Below are 20,616 nucleotides of genomic sequence, written 5' to 3' on the forward strand. Positions count from 1 at the left end.
ACTGTGCCAGTGACGTGGGTTTAATTCCATCCTTAGGTGACTGTGTGGAGTTTGCATGGGCCTCCCCTGGGCATTCCGGTTTCCTACCACAGTCCCAAGATGTGCAAGTTAGGTAGATTAGCCATGCTAAATTTCCCATAGTGTCCAGGGATATGCAGGCTAGGTGGATTGGCCATGGGAAATGAGGGATAGGGTGGCGGGATGGATCTGGGTGGTGCTCTTCGGAAGGGTTGGTGTAGACACGTTGGGCCAAATAGCATCTATTCTGAACTGTAGGAATTCTATGATTTAATGTTAAAAATCACACAACAACAGGTTTATTTGAAAGTACAAGCTTTCAGAGAGCTCCTTTATCAGTTAGCTAGTTACATATGCACCTCCACATTATGATTTAATAATGTAAGGGTCTGAACGGATTAACACTGAGGAGGGCCTTAAGCACCAGCCATTATGACAATGTCATATGGAGGTGTGAACAATGGCCAGATTTTCCAATGGCCAGAGAATTTCTTCTGCGGTGGAGATGGGAATTGCACATGGGGATCCCGTGTAATTCTCAGAAAGGCATGGAATACAGGGAAACCTGTCTGTCTGGATACAGAATTGACTGACCCACAGAAGATGGTGGTTGATGGGAAGTATTCAGCCTGGAGCTCGGTAACCAGTGGAGTTCCGCAGAGATCGTTTCTCTGCTGTTTGTGATTTTTATAAGTGATTTGGATGAGGAAATGGAAGGGTGAGTTAGTAAGTTTGCTGATGACACGAAGGTTGCTGGAGTTGTGGATAGTGTGGAGGACCGTTGTAGGTTGCAACGGGACATTGACAGGATGCAGAACTGGGCTGATAAGTAGCAGATGGAATTCAACCTGGAAAACCATGATGTGATTCATTTTGGAAGGTCAAATTTTGAATACAGATTACAGTGTTAAAGCAGGATTTTTGGCAGTGTGGAGGAACAGAGGGATCTTGGGGTCCATGTCCATAGATCCCTCAAAGTTGCCACCCAAATTAATAGGGTTGTTAAGAAGGTATATGATGTGTTGGCTTTCATTAGCAGGGGGATTGAGTTTAAGAGCTGCAAGGTAACGCTGCAGCTATATAGACCACACTTGGAATATTGTGTTCAGTTCTGGTTGCCTCATTAGTGGAAAGACATGGAAGCTTTAGAGAGGGTGCAGAGGAGATTTACCAGAATGCTGCCTGGACTGGAGGGCATGTCTTCTGAAGAAAGGTTGAGGGAGCTAAGGCTTTTCTCATTGGAGCAAAGAAGGATGAGAGGTGACTTGAGAGAGGTGTACAAGATGATGAGAGGCATGAATAGAGTGGATAGCCAGATATTTTTTCCCATGGCGAAAATGTCTATCACGAGGGGGCATAATTTTAAGGTAATTGGAGGAAGGTTAGTAGAGTCACACACATTAGGGACATTTAAGTAACTCTTGGATAGGCACATGGATAATTGTGTAATGAAAGGTATGTAGGTTAGTTTGATCTTAGAGTAGGATAAAAGGCCGGCAGAACATCTAGGGCCGAAGGGACTGTATTATGCTTTACTGTTACATGTCCTATGAAGTTGCCCAGCAAATTGATGATTCCATTGGGCAATTTACTCTATGCCTGGTTCCTTCCAAATGTATCCATGTTAATCAGAGAATTCTGAGGGTTCTACTATGGGTAGGAATTATTACGCAGGAAAAGTTAGACTATTCCGAATCTAGTCTACGTTCTGAGTAACTATTCAAGTAACAACATTGCCTTCCCTCCCCCCAGCCTACCTCACACTCTCCCACCTACAACTCTTCCCAACACATAACAATCCCCAGACACTGACCTGACATCCTGTCTCCCCTGGGATCAACACCACCTCGCCACTAAACCTGTCACCCCACTCTGCCCTGAGAACCCAAGTATCCTTTCCCTTGCTACTGAACCTGACAACCACTTTACCCTGCCACCAGATCAATATCTCATTAGCCTGATCATCTGGGCACTGACGCCCCCACCCTCACCACTGAACACCCCTTCCTCCTCCTTGTGACCCAACACCATCCCTCCACCCGTACCTGTCCCTTGAATGTTGTCCATTCAACATACCCTAAATAATAAACCTTGCACCCTAGCCCATATGCACTTGACACCCTGCTCTCTATCCACTTCATACCCTCCTCTCCCAACAACCCAACCTTACACTTACGTTCTGTATTTACCATTTCACAAGAGCTGTCAAAGTGGCTGTCTGTGCACCTGGACCTATAAATCGCTGAATAGGGGAACTGAATGTGAAAAGGGGATTGCTTTTTGCTTTTTCTCTTTACCTTACATTATGTGAGACCTATCAGATTTAAAACATGGCACTGTATTTCTGAAATAGCTCTGATCAGAATCTCCTGTCAGAAATGCGGAGCTTTCTCTTAGCGTAAAAATTGAACAGAGTTGCAAATTCCATGGGATTGTTACTTCTTGGAAAATTCAGCCCAATGTCTGTTATATTAATGTAACCTGTAGTTGCTAGGGTGCAATGAGCTACATTCTGTTCAATACAAGAATCCCTTCTAGTGAGCCCTGTAAGTCGATTCCCTCTAACACGCTAAAGTAAACAGATCCCTGTACTTATTGAGGATGGTGGTAGGTAAGCTACCAAATGGTGAGGTGCAGATTTGGTTTAGCTGTGAATGCAAGATGAGGTATACAAAGAACACATTCAAATAAACAGGACAGATTTAATGAATAAATGCTGTCTACATGCCTGTAATCATAGTATAGCTACATTATCAGTCTGGTCTACATAATTCAGTCTTTTTTCCTTGTCTGCATTGCTTTTGACTTGGATTTTGTTGAAAATTTTAATACATACATTTCTTTTCACAGTTCTCCGATTATTTTATCGGCTATTTTGAAGGGAAAATTTGGCTCTGGTGGATTTTTCTTGTTGTCGGTAAGTTGTTTTCTGAAATAACTTTCTTAGGTTTCACTCACCAAATCCTGTTGCTTTGAATAGAAAGGTGAATAAATACATATGGATATCTGTGAAAATGCAAACAACAGCATTGTTCATTTTCTGTCGCTAGTGTTGATATGGCTTCTGCTGCTGTGCTGTCGGATGGTGGAAGTTGGGTTCCTCCTAAGGCTTGCCCTCACTTCCCTGCTCTGGACAGTGCCGCAGCTCACACAGATCCTCATTGTCCATCGCACACTTTAGCTGCTTCTCCAGCTGTCTGGTGCAAAGCATGCAAGGATTATCCTATGCCCACTGTACTGTACTGTACTGCAACAAACCTCCAGACCGGAACAAACATGGGAATCTCATGTTGAGGAGATATTGTTTGACGCTTGATAGCCGCAATGGAAGATGGTGTTGTTGAATGTATATATGCTGGGGTTCATGACATGGCATTCTGATTGGTACCTTGATGCAGACTATAGCACCCTACACCCAGAGCAGATCACAGAGTTTTGTCAGGTGTCCGGGAGATCCTCCTTCAGTGCAACATTGCCTCTTGCTCATCTGCAGGACATTGCATCACAAGGGTACATTTTGCAGGAAATGCTGAATTTGGAGCCTACTTCACGTCCACTGGAGACTGCTGCTGATCCTGGACTTCCAATGCAAATATTCCTTATCAATCTCTCTGAATGCTTGTAGGGCAGCTACCAGAGAGGTGACAGCAGGTTCTGTATCTGGAGCCATTGGAGACAGGCCCATTGGAATGATGTGGAGGAAATCAAAAATAAAGCAGCACCTTAGGAAAGTGATTTGTCAGCTGTTGCAGCACACACAAAAGACAATTTTACAATCATCATCCAAACACAGGGACGTGGACGCCTCTAAAAAGGAGGCCCAGGGGATGTTTCTACATGGATCTTTTATACTTTAGGCCTGATTCAGTTATATGGTGCATAAACCATGTGGCACACATACAGTAGAAGATTGTATCTATGGTAGGAGGAATGAGACCTTCTACTGCACCTCCAGTCCCACCCCACATCACCCAAGGAAAGTAGCATTGCATATATGATAACGGAGTAGGAATGTTATAGGCCAAGGTGTGAGGTAAGCAGCTCCTGTACTTTGTGAAAGATTTGAGATGTTGGACTGTGTTTGGGAACTGTGGAACGTAAATGCAACTTTACACCCTCGCATTACATCTACTTCGTATCCATTACCGGATTAATTTGAAATGATCAATAACGTGGTAAAGATTGCTGTGGTCAGTATTTTTAGTCAACATTGAGGTTCACATGCAGAATGCTGTGATTCCAGATGTCTTTAAAGTGGACTGGGTAAGTGCTTAAATACTGCAATTTGCACGTCGCTCAAAGTAGAACAGGTTCCTTCAGACAAAAACAAACACTTACCCCACTCAGTCCAGGTGTGGTGGCATCCATTTTTTTTTTCTTTCCCTCGTCACTTGCAATTGAGATGAGGATGGAAGGCAACACAATAATCACTTCACAGAATGAGTAGCAGGCTCAGCTGTTAATCTAGGTCACCCTCCAAATCTTCGCGTTCCTTTCTGTGAATCCCATCAAGTCTGACCATCTCCATGCTCCCAATCAATCATTTTATTTACAGAGAAACCGAGTTAATATTTGGAGTCTGGTATGACTCTTTTGAACTGAAATATATCGGAATTTTTAAAAATACTTTTGGCTGAGACAGAGGAGGAGCAAGAGGGTGTAACGCACAGTGCGAATAATAAAGGGGTCATTAATGGTGGTGAGAAAGAAAAAAGGTATAAATTGTGGGGGTGGGGGAATAGGAAAGAATGTAAGAAAAATGTAGAGCAGACACAATGCAGTCAGTTCCTTAAGTTAAGGAATTTAATATTGCGTTCTAGATTGTGTAAAGTATGTAAGTGGAAAATGAGGTGCGCATGGGGACGTGGGGAAAGAGGGGCAAGGTCATTCCTATAGTGAGAGTGAAGGGATTCCATAAAACATGCAACCCATCTGCATATGGTCTTGTCAATGTAAAGACACCACATTGTGAGCAGTGAATGCAGTAGACCAGATTAAAAGAAGTACAAGTACAATGCTGCTTCACCTGAAAGGTCCATTCAGAGCTTTGGACTACAGGAGGGAGGTCCTCCCTAGCTCATTAGTAAGATTCCCGTCTAACAGTTGAAACCTAATATAGAAAATCAAGTCTTTTCCCCAGTGTTGAGATGCTGCCACTGGGCCACGTGCAGGACCCTAACATTTGTTGTAGTAAGGGTTGGTGGCACAGTGGTTAGCACTGCTGCCTCACAGCTCACAGCTCCAGAGACCCGGGTTCAATTCCCGCCTCAGGCGACTGACTGTGTGGAGTTTGCACATTCTCCCCGTGTCTGCGTGGGTTTCCTCCGGGTGCTCCGGTTTCCTCCCACAGTCCAAAGATGTGCAGGTCAGGTGAATTGGCCATGCTAAATTGCGCATAGTGTTAGGTAAAGGGTAAATGTAGGGGGTATGGGTGGGTTGCGCTTCGGCGGGTCGGTGTGGACTTGTTAGGCCGAAGGGCCTGTTTCCACACTGTAAGTAATCTAATCTAATCTAATCTAATTATCAGCTGGTTTATGCCTTTGTGTTTGTTATGTTATGCCTCTTGTATGTCATACCTTTAAGAGACATACTCAAGATAAAATGTGATCTGAGTGTAAAAGTGTTCTCCAATTTGTCCTCAATCACTTGAAGCATCCTGGATGTTTTAGTTCTATCATTTTGACTTAATATTAGTCCAGAACTCAGGTGAGTGAAAAATATAATGTTTGCGTACAATAGTTGTAATAAACATCTGCTAGATTCTTCAATACTGTTATACCCACTCACAGTTCCTTATATTATAGAAGATACCCTAAGCATTGCCACATTAGGATAAATACTCTTTTGGAAGCAATATTACATCATAGCTAGCACCAGTGGTTAACAATAAAGAAGACTGTAATATCTTGCTGGTAGATATTTGGAAAACTAATTGAAGACCAACTGGACAACATCAATGAACAGCAGAGAAATCAAATAATGTTTGAGTACAGATGGCTGTATAGATCCAAAGACCAGCAAAAAGCAATAAATTTACAAATACAAGAAATTTCTAAGCATGCCTTACCTAAAGGAAAAAAGACTGAAATTGAAATTCAATCAAAACTAAATGCTGCAGACTGGCACTGAAATACAATGACTATTTTATCTCTCCATCAATTTTCTTTAAAATAAAAGCATGAAAGGAACTGATCTCCAAGGATATGATTTTGAAATGAGATATAAGCTACATATCACAATAATTACATCTGGCATTCTCAACAGATTACCCAACCCTCTTGATCGATATGTTGGTGCACTAGAACGATAAAGTTGAAGCACCTGTCAAGGCTGGTCTGTTATACTGGGGTTTCTCAAACTGGGGTCTGCACCCCTTAGGGTCATGAACTGAAACTCTGAGGCAGCAATGTTATATCCCAACACTAACAACTTTACTCTCTCAGTTCTTACTGAGGGGCCACAAAAACTTTCAAGACTCGAAATGGTGTCCCAGCAGGAAATATTTTATGGAAGCAGTAAATTACATTTTAACCAGAACCAACCTGGATAGTCACAATTGGAGTGCTGAAAATAACCAACTACAAGTTTGCAAAAGATCATCATCCAGAGATGATCTGACAGTATTAAAGAAGTCCCTGAGATGATTTTGGCCAGTTAGAGACAAACTTGCAATATCATGACAAGTCATTTTCAAGGACAAACAAATGCTAATGCTAGAAACATTCGTTCAAGTTATCGTATCTATGTATTCCAAAGACGCAGTAGTATTGAACTCAAAAGACAGCTATCACATGATTCTGGTTACTGGTCAGGAATGAATCAGGATATTTATAACCCATGAATGCATGTGAGTCATGGCGAAAGTAACAACCTCAATAGGGAAGGGAGCCCCCTACATCCACATGATCTTTCATCCACTCCTGTTCACAGTATATGGGGAAGATTACGGCCTTGTATGGATTACTTCTCTAATAATTCTCTGAGTTTTAAAATAGTGATGGAAAAGGATGGACCAAATCTAAAGGTTGAGGTTCTAAATTGGAGGGAGGCTAATTTTGACGGTATTAGGCAAGAACTTCAAAAGCTGATTGGGTGCAGATGTTCACAGGTAAAAGGACGGCTGGAAAATGGGAAGCCTTCAAAATTGAGATAATGAGAGCCCAGAGACAGTATATTCCTGTTAGGGTGAAAGGAAGGACTAGTAGGTGTAAAGAAAGCTGGATGACTAGAGAAATTGAGGTTTTGGTTTCGAAAAAGAAGGAAGGTAGAGATAGGAGAGATTGAATGACTAACTCCCATCACTACAATGTTCCTTACCTCTGACCACCTTCAGTCAGTACTAGCCTTCCTAGCTCTCGAACATCCTTCAGACACTAAAACCATCCATGTGTCTGAAATGTGTAAAGGCAGTAGGAGTATACTTGAGGGAAATCAAAAGAGCAAAAAGGGGACATGAGATTTTTTTGGCAAGTAGGGTTAAGGAGAATCCAAAGGGATTTAATAAATACATTAAGAACAAAAGGGTAGCTAGGGAGAGTATAGGGCCCCTCAAAGATCAACAAGATAGCCTATGTGTGGAGCCACAGGAAATGGGCAAGATACTAAACGAGTATTTTGCATCAGTTTTTACTGTGGAGAAGGACATGGAAGATATAAAATGTGGAGACGTAAATGGTGACATCTTGAAAAATGTCCATATTACAGAGGAGATGGTGCTGGATATATTGAAACATGCTGTGGTTCTGTTCGCTGAGCTGGAAGTTTTTGTTGCAAACGTTTCGTCCCCTGTCTAGGTGACATCCTCAGTGCTTGGGATCCTCCTGTGAAGCGCTTCTGTGGTGTTTCCTCCGGCATTTATAGTGGCCTGTCCCTGCCGCTTCCGGTTGTCAGTTTCAGCTGTCCGCTGTAGTGGCCGGTATATTGGGTCCAGGTCGATGTGTTTGTTGATGGAGTTTGTGGATGAGTGCCATGCTTCTAGGAATTCCCTGGCTGTTCTTTGTTTGGCTTGCCCTATAATGGTAGTGTTGTCCCAGTCAAATTCATGTTGCTTGTTGTCTGCGTGTGTGGCTACTAGGGATAGCTGGTCGTGTCGTTTCGTGGCTAGTTGATGTTCGTGGATGCGGATCGTTAGCTGTCTTCCTGTTTGTCCTATATAGTGTTTTGTGCAGTCCTTGCATGGGATTTTATAAACTACATTAGTTTTGCTCATGCTGGGTATCGGGTCCTTCGTTCTGGTGAGTTGTTGTCTGAGAGTGGCTGTTGGTTTGTGTGCTGTTATAAGTCCTAATGGTCGCAGTAGTCTGGCTGTCAGTTCAGAGATGTTCTTGATGTATGGTAGTGTGGCTAGTCCTTTGGGTTGCGGCATGTCCTCGTTCCGTTGTCTTTCCCTTAGGCATCTGTTGATGAAATTGCGAGGATATCCATTTTTGGCGAATACCTTGTATAGGTGTTCCTCTTCTTCTTTTTGCAGTTCTGGTGTGCTGCAGTGTGTTGTGGCCCTTTTGAATAGTGTCTTGAAACATATAAAAGTGGATAAATCCCCAGGATCTGATCAGGTGTGCCCTAGAATACTGTGGGAAGCTAGCGAAGTGATTGCTGGGCCCATTGCAGAGATATGTATATTATCGATAGTCACAGGTGAGGTGCCAGAAGACTGGAGGTCGGCTAACGTGGTGCCACTATTAAGAAAGGTGGTAAGGAAAAGCCAGGGAACTATAAACCGGTGAGCCTGACAACAGTGGTGGGCAAGTTGTTGGAGAGAATTCTGAGGAGCAGGATTTGCATGTATTTGGAAAGGCAAGGACTGATTAAGGATAGTCAGCATGGCTTTGTGCGTGGGAAATCATGTCTCATGAACTGAATTGAGTTGTTTGAAGAAGTAACAAAGAGGATTGATGAGGGCAGAGAGGTAGATGTGATCTATATGGAGGCGAACGTGAGGACTGCAGATGCTGGAGATTAGAAATCTATATGGGCTTCAGTAAGCCATTTGACAAGGTTCCTCATGGGAGACTAGTTAACAAGGTTAACTCACATGGAGTACAGGGTTTGGATACAGAAGTGGCTCGAAGGTAGAAGACAGTGGATGGTGTGGAGGGTTGGTTTTCAGGCCAGAGGCCTGTGGTCAGGGTGTGCCATAAGGGTCGGTCCTGGCTCCACTGCTTTTCATCATTTATATAAATGATTTGGATGTGAACTTAGGAGGTATGGTTAGTAAGTTTGCAGATGACACCAAAATTGGAGGTGTAGTGGACAGCAAAGAAGGATACCTCAGGGTACAACGGGATCTGGATCAAATAGACCAGTGGGCTGAGGAGTGGCAGATGGATTTTAATTTAGATAAATGTGAGGTGCTGCATTTTGGGAAGGGAATCTTAGCAAAACTTATACACTTAATAGTAAGGTCCTAGGGAATTTTGCTGAACAATCAGACCTTGGAGCGCAGGTTCATGGTTTCTTGAAAGTAGATAGAATAGTGAAGAAGGTTTTTGGTATGCTTTCCTTTATTGGTCAGAGTATTGAGTACAGGAGTTGGGAGGTCATGTTGAGGCTGTACAGGACATTGGTTAGGCCACTGTTGGAATATTGCATGCAGTTTGGCCTCCCTCCTACAGGAAGGATGTTGTGAAACTTGAAAGGGTTCAGAAAAAGTTCACAAGGATGTTGCCAGGGTTGGAGCATTGGAGAGGTTGAATAGGCTGGGGCTGTTTTCTCTGGAGCGTTGAAGGCTGAGGGGTGACCTTATCAAGTCATGAGGGGCATGAATACGATAAATAGACAAGATTCAGAGATGCCGGTACAAAGTTAAAAATCACACAGCACCAGGTTATAGTCCAACAGGTTTAATTGGAAGCACACTAGCTTTCGGAGCGACGCTCACAATCACCTGATGAAGGAGCGTCGCTCCGAAAGCTAGTGTGCTTCCAGTTAAACCTGTTGGACTATAACCTGGTGTTGTGTGATTATAAATAGACAAGGTTTTTTCCCTGGGGTGGGGGAGTCCTGAATTAGAGAGCATAAGTTCAGGGTGAGAGGGGGAAGATATAAAAGGAATCTGAGGGCACCCTTTTCACGCAGAGGATGGTGCATGTGTGGAATGAGTTGCCAGAGGAAGTGATGGAGGCTAGTACAATTACAGCATTTAAAAGTGTATGAATAGGATGGGTTTAGAGGGATATGGGCCAAGTGCTGGCAAATGGGACTAGATTAGGTTGGGATATCTGGTCGGCGTGGACAAGTGTCTGTTTCCTGGCTGTACATCTCTATGATTCTATTTGATGTCTTAGTAGCACAACAAGTGTAATCATTGATGAGATGATGAGCATTATTTTCAGTTGACTCAGTATCTGGAACAGATAGTGTCAGGTTATGGAATGCTATTGAGTGGCAAGATGTATACCAAATGGGGAGTGACCCATACTATTATAATCACCCCATAATCAAAACTCAAAACAGTAGAGCTCAGAATGCATACCATCAAATTAGTAACTTTTAAGCGTCTAGCAACAAAACCAAATTTTCTGATTGTATTTCTGCACTTGCAATGCCAATGGAGAAGGGATTACCATCCCTAGCATAATTTATACTTGGAAGGTAAGTGCTAAGGGCACTGAGCAGAAAAAAAAGATGGTCAAAAATTCTGAGGCGCAAGATAATCTTATTGAAAGTCAAATGAGATAGGGATCTCGTAAAATTGTGTGTCAGGTGGACAATATAGGTTTCAAATTCATGTACTTAGATGCCAACAAAGGTTTCTAAATTATACAAGCAGATCAGATCATTCAAAGTCATTTCTGACCATGGTGCTAAGTTGTGAAGAAACAGCTCAGATCATTGTACAAGAAGCCAATCATGCACAGAGAGAGTGAGGAAAATCCCGCCCATGATGATAATTGATACTGAGTGACAGCAACCTTTGATGAGACAACCAAGTTATCAATTAGGAGACAGTGAGGTCTGCAGATGCTGGAGATTAGAGTTGAGAGTGTGTTGCTGGAAAAGCACAGCAGGTCAGGCAGCATCCGAGGAGCAGGCAAATTGACATTTTGGGCCGAAGCTCTTCATCAGGAAACCATTCCTGATGAAGGGCTCTGGCCTGAAACGTCGATTCTCCTGCTTCTCGGATGCTGCCTGACCTGCTGTGCTTTTCCAGTAACACACTCCCAACGAAGTTATCAAGCATGTGTTACAGAGAACTACACATACCTCTCTATACAGATGTGCAATCACTGCATCAAACCTCTGTAACCTTTCATGTTACATGTTTTACATGTTAGTCACATTCTCAAATTAATATCCTATGTCTGTGCATAACTTGTATATTTCTTTTGAGAGAAGTTTTTATCTTTGGAAGAAGATAAATATGTTATGTCTCACAGTCAGTATGTGAGAACAGCTCTGAGAGACAAGGTGACAATTTTCTTACTCTGTCATAGAATGTAATCTGTGATATGAAGGATATAATACTCTACTGTATTTCCGAACATATGCGGTGTACCATACTACTAAATGGCATGCTCATCTGTTAACTTAATGTTAGTTCAGACACTTAAGTACCTGAGAAATTTAATGTTTGTATTTCTTGGGTAGATGCAATAAACATCCTTGAATTCTCTAATATCACTATATCCATGCTCTGTTTCATGTATTATGGGAGATAACATAAGAATTGCTACATCAGGTAAATCACCTGGTTGGAAACAAATTCACGTCAGTTGATTATTCTGAAATTAGACACCTGGCTATGATTATTAATTATTTTACAACAGAATAAATGTCAGCTCAGGTGATTTGACCATGTGATATGCCTAAACAAGTTTCTTTTGTTAGATGAGCGTTCATATTGTTCCATTTGATCAATGCTGGGTACTTCAGCTGCATTTTCCAATTAAGTATCTACGCTTCAGACTTTTGCCACTTGAGGGCAATGTTGCATCTTACAATATAAATCTAAGAATCTTTTAAAAACAGCAATTTTGATTTGGCTTTAACATATTTCCGCATTGCATGTGTATGATATTTTATTATGAAGGAACCAAATTTAACAAAATAATTTCCAACAATATTCTTGGCTTTGTACAACAAAAATTATATCAGTTCTGGGTTTATTTTCAAACCTTATAAAAGTATGTAACAAGGCATTCGACAAGGTTCCTCATAGGAGGCTGGTTAGCAAGGTTTGATCTCATGGAGTATAGGGAGAATTAGCCATTTGGATACAGAACTGGCTCAAAGGTAGAAGACAGAGGGTGATGGTGGAGGATTGCTTTTCAGACTGGAGGCCTGTGACCAGTGGAGTGCCACAAGGGTCGGTGCTGGGTCCACTACTTTTCGCCATTTATATAAATGATTTGGATGTGGGCATAATAAGTAGAGTTAGTAAGGTTGCAGGTGTCACCAAACTTTGAGGTGTAATGGACAGCGAAGAAGGTTACCTCAGATTACAACAGGATCTTGACCAGATGTGCCAATGGGCTGAGAAGTGGCAGATGGAATTTAATTCAGATAAATGCGAGGTGCTGCATTTTGGGAAAGCAAATCTTAGCAGGACTTATACACTTAATGGTAAGATCCTAGAGAATGTTGCTGAACAAAGAGACCTTGGAGTGCAGGTTCATAGCTCCCTGAAAGTGGAGTCGCAGGTAGATAGGATAGTGAAAAAGGCATTTGGTATGCTTTCCTTTATTGGTCAGAGTATTGAGTACAGGAGTTGGGAGGTCATGTTGCGGCTGAACAGGACATTGGTTAGGCCACTGTTGGACTATTGTGTACAATTCTGGTCTCCTTCTTATTGAAAAGGTGTTGTGAAACTTGAAAGGGTTCAGAAAAGATTTACAAGGATGTTGCCAGGGTTGGAGGATTTGAGCTGTAGGGAGAGGCTGAACCGGATGGGGCTGTTTTCCCTGGAGCGTCATAGGCTAAGGGGTGACCTTATAGAGGTTTATAAAATCATGAGGGGCATGGATAAGATAAATAGGCAAAGCCATTTCACTGGGTTGGGGAAGTCCAGAACTCGAGGGCATAGATTTAGGGTGAGAAGGGAAAGATATAAAAGAGACCTAAGGGGCAACTTTTTCACGCAGAGCGTGGTACGTGTATGAAATGAACTGCTGGGGAAATGTTGGAGGTTAGTACAACTGCATTTGGGTGGATATATGAATAGGAAAGGTTTGGAGGGATATGGGCTGGGTGCTGGCAGGTGGGACTAGACTGGGTTGGGATATCTGGTCGGCATGGACGGGTTGGACCGAAGGGTCTGTTTCCATGCTGTACATCTCTATGACTCTAAGTTAATTCTTGAGAGAAAATGTTTATTGGATTCTAAATTGTTTGCTCCCACAAAGATTTAGGAAGATTTCTAACCAAAATGACAGTGAGTTAAAGGCTTTAAGTTAATCTTGGGATTCTGATTGAAGATTTGTTTCAGTGTTTGTGACATTGTCTAGGCTTTATCACTAAGATGTCCTAGAGCACCTCATTTCCACTGCTGTCAGGGACCTTTATTTTCATGTCACTTTCTTATCCATCCTCGGTAACTGTTACACTTTCATTCTGGTTTTGGGGACATTTAATATTAAATATTATACCATAAACATCCTGGAGGGACTGGATTTTCTTTCAATTATTTTTCAAATGTCTTTTTCTGAAATTAAGTGAATTTTGATTGTGTGACTGTCATTCACCAGGTGCAAAATCTTTTCTCTGCCAATATTTACAAATCTTCAATTAAGAAAGAAAGAAAGAAAGTATGAAACTCTCAATAACAGTTGACTCAGTCCAAGGTGGTGGCGGAACAAGGTTACTGTGCCAGAGCTTGTCCACTCCGACTGTTTTTCATTTTGTTTTTGTTTGTCTTTCTTTCTTTCTTACAGCATCGGTGAGCCTACTGCTGATCTCGAGTGGGCCCAGGGCATGTACCTCGGGTGGGCCCTTTGCTGATCTTGAGTATGCCCAGGGCATGTACCTCGTGTGGGTCCACTGCTGATCTCGAGTGGGCCCAGGGCATGTACCTCGGGTGGGCCCTTTGCTGATCTTGAGTATGCCCAGGGCATGTACCTCGTGTGGGCCCACTGCTGATCTCGAGTGGGCCCAGGACATGTACCTCGGGTGGGCCTACTGCTGATCTCAAGTGGGCCCAGGGCATGTACCTAGGGTGGGCCCACTGCTGATCTCGAGTGGGCCCAGGACATGTACCTCGGGTGGGCCTACTGCTGATCTCGAGTGTGCCCAGGGCATGTACCTCGTGTGGGCCCACTGCTGATCTTGAGTGGGCCCAGGACATGTACCTTGGGTGGGCCTACTGCTGATCTCGAGTAGGCCCAGGGCATGTACCTCGGGTGGGCCTACTGCTGATCTCAAGTGGGCCCAGGACATGTACCTTGGGTGGGCCTACTGCTGATCTCGAGTGTGCCCAGGCCACGTACCTTGTGTGGGCCTACTGCTGATCTCGAGTGTGCCCAGGCCACGTACCTTGTCTGGGCCTACTGCTGATCTTGAGCAGACCTATCAGTCAGCCCTGACTTTCATTTCCTGAGCAAGCACAGGACCTGGCATTGGCAGCTGCTAGATCAGTAGAGGCCATGTCGGTGAGGTAGGCCCAGCAGCAAAAGGTGGGAATCGGCGATTTCATTGTTGGCTGGGTCTGGTGTGGCAGCAGGACATCATGGCAACATTGAAGAGGTGGGCCTAGCATTGAGAAACATGACTGATGCTGGAGGGTTTGGCACAGGCGGCAGCAAGACAATGGCAGAGGACTATCAGCCCAGTGGCAAAGATTGTGCCTGAGGATTGGCGACTTTGAAGTTGGTTGGGTCTGGTCTAAGTGCTGGCGGAGGGATGGTGGCGTGGGCATTACCAACGGTGATGAACTGGCTCAGGACTGATGGCCTCTTCTCAAAATCTAGCTTTCTTTTCTCCTTCGTGTCATAGAGATATACAGTATGGAAACAAACCCTTCAGTTCAATTCATCCATGCTGACCAGATATCCTAAATAAATCTAATCCCATTTGCCAACATTTGCTCCATATCCTTCTAAATCCCTCCTATTCATGTACCCATCCAGATGTCTTTCAAATGTTGTTATTGTACCAGCCTCCACCACTTCTTCTGACAGCTCATTCACACGTCACCCTCTGCATGAAAAACTTGCCCCTTAGATCTCTTTAATATCTTTCCCCCTCTCATCTTAAATCTATGCCCCCTAGTTTTGGACTTCCTCACCCTGGGGAAAATACCTTGTCAATTTGCCCTATCCATGCCCTTCATGATTTTATAAACCTCAAGTTCTTCCTATAGCTCAAACCCTCCATCCCTGGCAAAATCCTTGTAAATCTTTTATGAACCCTTTCAAGTGTCACAACATTTTTCCTATAGCAGGGAGACCAAACTTATATACAATATTCCAAAAGAGGCCTAACCAATGTCCTTATTCTTGAATTATTCGAAATGACGCAACAAATGAAAGCTTTTCACTATATTTTATTGTATTCCTAAATACAATAAGATGCACGTGACAATAAAATCAAAAATCAAAATCATTAGTAGTTCTTTTGTAAGAGCCTGAGGACGGATGACGACAAATTAGAGGGGGTAAATTCAGGACAGAAATGCAGAGACATTTCTTCAGCCAGAGAGTGGTGGGCCTGTGGAATTCATTACCACAGAGTGCAGTGGAGGCTGGGACGCTAAATGTCTTCAAGGCAGAAATTGATAAATTCTTGATGTCACAAGGAATTAAGGGCTACGGGGAGAATGCGGGTAAGTGGAGTTGAAATGCCCATCAGCTATGATTGAATGGCGGAGTGGACTCAATGGGCCGAATGGCCTTACTTCCGCTCCTATGTCTTATGGTCTTAAATGATTTTATACTCAGAGTTGGTGGTCTGGAATGCATTCTTTGAAAAGCTGATGGAAACAGATTCAATTACAGCAGTAATTTCCACAAGCGACCTGGATTCACTCAGAAAGGGATATATTGTAGAATTAGTGGCAAAGTGCTTGTGAGTTTAACTCACTGGATGGCTTTTTCAAGGAACCAGGACAAGCAGGGTGGTTCAATTAGCCTCCTCCTACCCCGTATTATTCTATGTGAATTCAAAGCTTTGTGTTTGAGAGCACATTAGAACTGGAGCACCTTTTCTAGGCTAATAGTTTAGTGCAGTATTGAGGGAGTGCTGCATTGATGGAAGTGACCTCCTTTTGACTGAAATACTAAACAAGGCCAAACCTGCTCTAAAACGGAAAATGTTAGAAAGACTTCAGCAGGTGAGGCGAGGCAAGAAATATGAAGAGAGAAAGAGTTTTTGTTTATTGATTCATCACTTGTGGATGTTTCTGGCTCGGCCAGCATTTATTGGTCATCCCAAATTGCCCAGAATTAAGAGTCAACCTTGTTCCTGTGGGTCTGGAGTCACCTGTAGGCCAGTTTCCTTCCTTAAAGGACAGTCTGACAATACTTAGACTTTGGAGAAGGTTTGTAGCTAAGTGTGTGCATCAGGTTGTCTGTTTGCTCGAGGAGCTGGTGGGTTTTATTTCAGATGTTTTGTCACCATGCTAGATAATATCATCAGTGAGCCTCTGGTGAAGCATTGGTGTTCTGTCCTGTTTGCTATTTATGTGTCTTGGTTTGTTGTGGTGGGTGTTATCATTTCCGGTTCTGTTCCTGGGAGGTTGTTAAATGGGTCCAGATCTATATGTTTATCAATGGAGTTCCAAGATGGGTGCCAGGCTTCGAGGAATTCCCGCGCATGTCTTTGTTTGGCCTGTCCCTTTCTTGACATCCATCAACACCATCTGACTGACTGCCTCCCGCCAGCAACCATACTTCCTATGTGAATGCCTCGGAAACAGGTACTACCACAATGTGTCAAATACAAACCAACTCTCAACACCTCACAAACCAGGAAAACAGCAGATCAGAACCACTGCAGAATGCAATGAGAAGCATGTAGATAGTCCAACTGGAGGGGAGGACATATTTGATGTGGTGCTTGGCAACGAATCAGATCAGGTGTCAGAGCTCTCTGTGGAAGACCAGTTCGGTGATAGTGATCACAACTCCCTGACATCTATTATCCTCATGGAGAGGAGCAGACGGTATGAGAAAGTATTTAATTGGGGGGAGGGGGAATCACAATGCTATTAGGCATAAACTGTGGAGCATAAATTGGGAGCAGATATTCTCAGGGAAATGCACGACCGAAATGTAGAGGTTGTTTTGGGGGCACTTGCTGCGTGTACTGGATAGTTTTATCCCACTGAGACAAGAAAGGGCTGGTAGGGTAAAAAGAACATTGGACAAAAAGAGATGTGGAATACCTAGTCAGTAGGAAGAAGGAAGCTTGCTTAATGTTGAGGAGGCAAGGATCAGTCAGGGCTCTAGAGGGTTACAAGGTAGCCAGGAAGGAACTGAAGAATGGACTGAGGAGAGCTAGAAGGGAGCATGGAAAAGCTTTAGTGGGTAGGACTAAGGAAAACCCCTACGTGAAGAAAAAGAGGATGGCCAGAGTGAGGGTAGGGCCAATCAGGGATAGTGGAGGGAACTTTTGCCTGGGGTCAGTGGAGATAGGGGGGTGGTCCTTTATGAATACTTTGCTTCAGTATTCACTATTGAGAGGGACCTTGTCATTTATGAGGATAGCACGCAACAGGCTGATATGCTCAACCAGGTTGATATTAAGAAGGAGGATATACTGGAAATTTTGAAAAACATGAGGATAGATAAGTCCCCTAGGCTAGACGGGATATACCCATGGTTCCTACAGGAAGCATCCTCACTGTCCACTGGAGTAATTCCTGATGATTGGTGGGTGGCAAATGTTATTTCCTTGTTCAAGAAAGGGAATAGGGATAATCATGGGAATTACAGATGAGTTAGTCTTATGTCGGTGGTGGGCAAATTATTAGACAGGATTCTGAGAGACAGGATTTATAATTCTTTGTAAAAGCAGAGCTTGATTAGACATAGTTAGCATGGCTTTGTGAGGGGCAGGTCATGCCTCACAAACCTTACTGATTTCTTTGAGGATGTGACAAAACACATTGAAAGTAGAGCAGTGGATGTAGTGTACGTGGATTTTAGCAAGGCAAATGATAAGGTCTCATATGGTAGGCTCATTCAGAAAGTAAGGAGGCATGGGATACAGAGAAATTTGGCTGACTGGATACAGAATTGGCTGGCCCACAGAAGACAGAGGGTGGTGGTAGATGGAAAGTATTCAGTCTGGATCTTGGTGACCAGCGGTGTTCCACAGGGATCTGTTCTGGCACCTCTGCTCTTTGGCTTTTATAAATGACTTGGATGAGGAAGTGGAAGTGTGGGTTAGTAAGTTTGCTGATGACACAATGTTGGTGGAGTGGTGGATAGTTTGGATGACTGTTGTAGTTTGCAATGGAACATTGACAGGATGCAAAGGTGGGCTGAGAAGTGGCAGATGGAGTTCAACCTGGAAAAGTTCAAAGTGATTCATTTTGGAAGGTCAAATTTGAATGCAAGGCTAAAGGCAGGATTCTTGGCATTGTGGAGGAATAGAGGAATCTTGGGATTGATGGATCCCTCAAAGTTGCCACCCAAGTTGATAGGCTTGTTAAGAAGGTGTATGAGGTGCTGGCTTTCATTAGCAGGGGGATTGAGTTTAAGAGCCGCAAGATTATATTGCAACTCTATTAAGTCCTGGTTAGACCACACTTGAAATATTGTGTTCAGCTCTGGTAGCCTTATTATGGGAAGGATGTGGAAGCTTTAGAGAGGGTGCAGAGGAGATTTACCAGGATGCTGCCTGGACAGGGGGGGGGCATATCTTATGAAAAAAGGTTGGGGGAGCTTGGTGCGAAGAAGGATGAGAGGTGACTTGATCGAGGTGTACAGGATGATGAGAGGCATAGATAGAGTGGATAGCCAGAGACTTATTCCCATGACAGAAATGTCTATCACAAGGAGGCATCATTTTAAAGCGATTGGAGGAAGGTTTAGGGGAGATGTCAGAGGTTGGTTCTTTACACAGAGAGTGGTGGGTGCATGGAATGCACTGCCAGCAGTGGTAGTTGAGTCAGAGACATTAAGGACATTTAAGCAAACTCTTGGATAGGCAGGTGGATGATAGTAAAATGAAGGGTGTGTTGGTTAGTGTGATCTTAGAATAGGATAAAAGGTCGGCACAATATCAACATGATAGTACCAACATTAAGCAGAAAGAAAGAAGGAAACACCCTCGACACACTTGAAAGGAAAGCCCTTGAAGGGCTCAGAAAGAACAGAAATATTATAATGCTACCTGCAGACAAAGGGCGCATGACCATCCTCCTAAACAGAACACAGTACAGAGGAACCTTGATTATCCAAATGAGATGGGCAGGCACTATTTCGTTCAGATAATTGATTATTCGGATAATCGATTTTACCTTAAACAAGGGAAGCCATGCTAATCTAATGCTGTGCTCTACTGGAGAATTTGTTTAAATCTATAATTTTAGTGTATTGAGTGCAAGGGGACATCGATTTCACATAATGAACAAACATAAAGCAATGATAATACAAGAAAACTTTTTAAAAATGCAGCAATTACCAGCATTTGGCAAGGCGTGGTGAAGACAACATTAAACAAGGTGCCACACAGCTTCTCAAGAGCATTTGTCAGTTTCCGGGAACTCAGTCTCACTATTGTGAGACAGAAGCATCGCCTCATGCACGTGTTTACATTCTCAGCCATTTTCTTTCATGACAGGAATAGTGTAGATCACTTACTTTTGCAAAGGACTGTGTAATAACCCTTACCTAAAAAAAAATCCAGCTGTGTTTGTGTTTCTTTGTTGGTGCCAGCGTTTTCACATGTTCTTCAGGTAATCCAAATACATTTACCTCTTCGATGTAACATTGTTGCGGGACCTTGAGATTTTCTCCGGATAATTCAAAATGCAGATAATCAAGGAAGGTTCCTCCGTGCATTGAAAAAGTGGACCAATACCGACACTTACCAACAGGTGGTGATAGACTTGACTCCACAGCTAGTAAACCGCATTACAGCATCCCTGAGGAAATTACACAAGACAGGTGAAATTAACAAGACAGAGTCCAAAGAATGAAATCACAAGGGTCCAACACACCTCAATTTTACAGGCTACCAAAGGTACAGAAACAAGGGGCCCCCTTCAGACCCATAGTCTCACTCCCCGGCACAGCAGACTGCTAAAGGAAATGCAGCGAAAACCAAAATACCTGGTGGAAGACTAAACCCACTCCATCCACTCCGCCCAGGAATTCCTGAACATCATCAAAGACAGCAAGGTAGAGGATGATGAGGTCGTGGTCTCCTTCAATGCGACTACACTATTCACATCAGTAAACATCACCCTAGCCAAAGAAACACTGGCCTCACTGCTAGAAAAACCAGGGATACAAACACAACTGACAGTACCAACTCCATCAGCAAGGACAGAATCCTCAAACTCGTAGATCTGTCTCACAACCCACTTCACCTTCAACGACAAGATCTACAAACAACTCAACGGGATGCCTATGGGATCACCAATATCAGGATTTATAACAGAAGCACTTATATAGAGATTAGAATGATCAGCCCTTCCCTCGATCCAGCCTAAGC

General features: G+C 43.2%; 1 protein-coding gene across 2 annotated transcripts in view; it reads left to right on the plus strand.

The window, feature by feature from the left end:
* Positions 1-20,616, plus strand: part of LOC122539342 (NEDD4 family-interacting protein 1-like) — a 163,747-nt gene that overhangs the window by 22,569 nt on the left and 120,562 nt on the right. For both annotated transcript variants that reach the window (XM_043674082.2, XM_087980091.1), the window contains exon 4: positions 2,869-2,935. In XM_043674082.2, coding sequence (XP_043530017.1) covers positions 2,869-2,935 — 67 coding nt within the window. The remainder of the gene's footprint in view (positions 1-2,868; positions 2,936-20,616) is intronic.

Source organism: Chiloscyllium plagiosum, unplaced genomic scaffold (genome assembly GCF_037043375.1).
Source record: "Chiloscyllium plagiosum isolate Xiang-an unplaced genomic scaffold, Cpla_swu_hap1 HiC_scaffold_36, whole genome shotgun sequence".
Taxonomy (NCBI): domain Eukaryota; kingdom Metazoa; phylum Chordata; class Chondrichthyes; order Orectolobiformes; family Hemiscylliidae; genus Chiloscyllium; species Chiloscyllium plagiosum.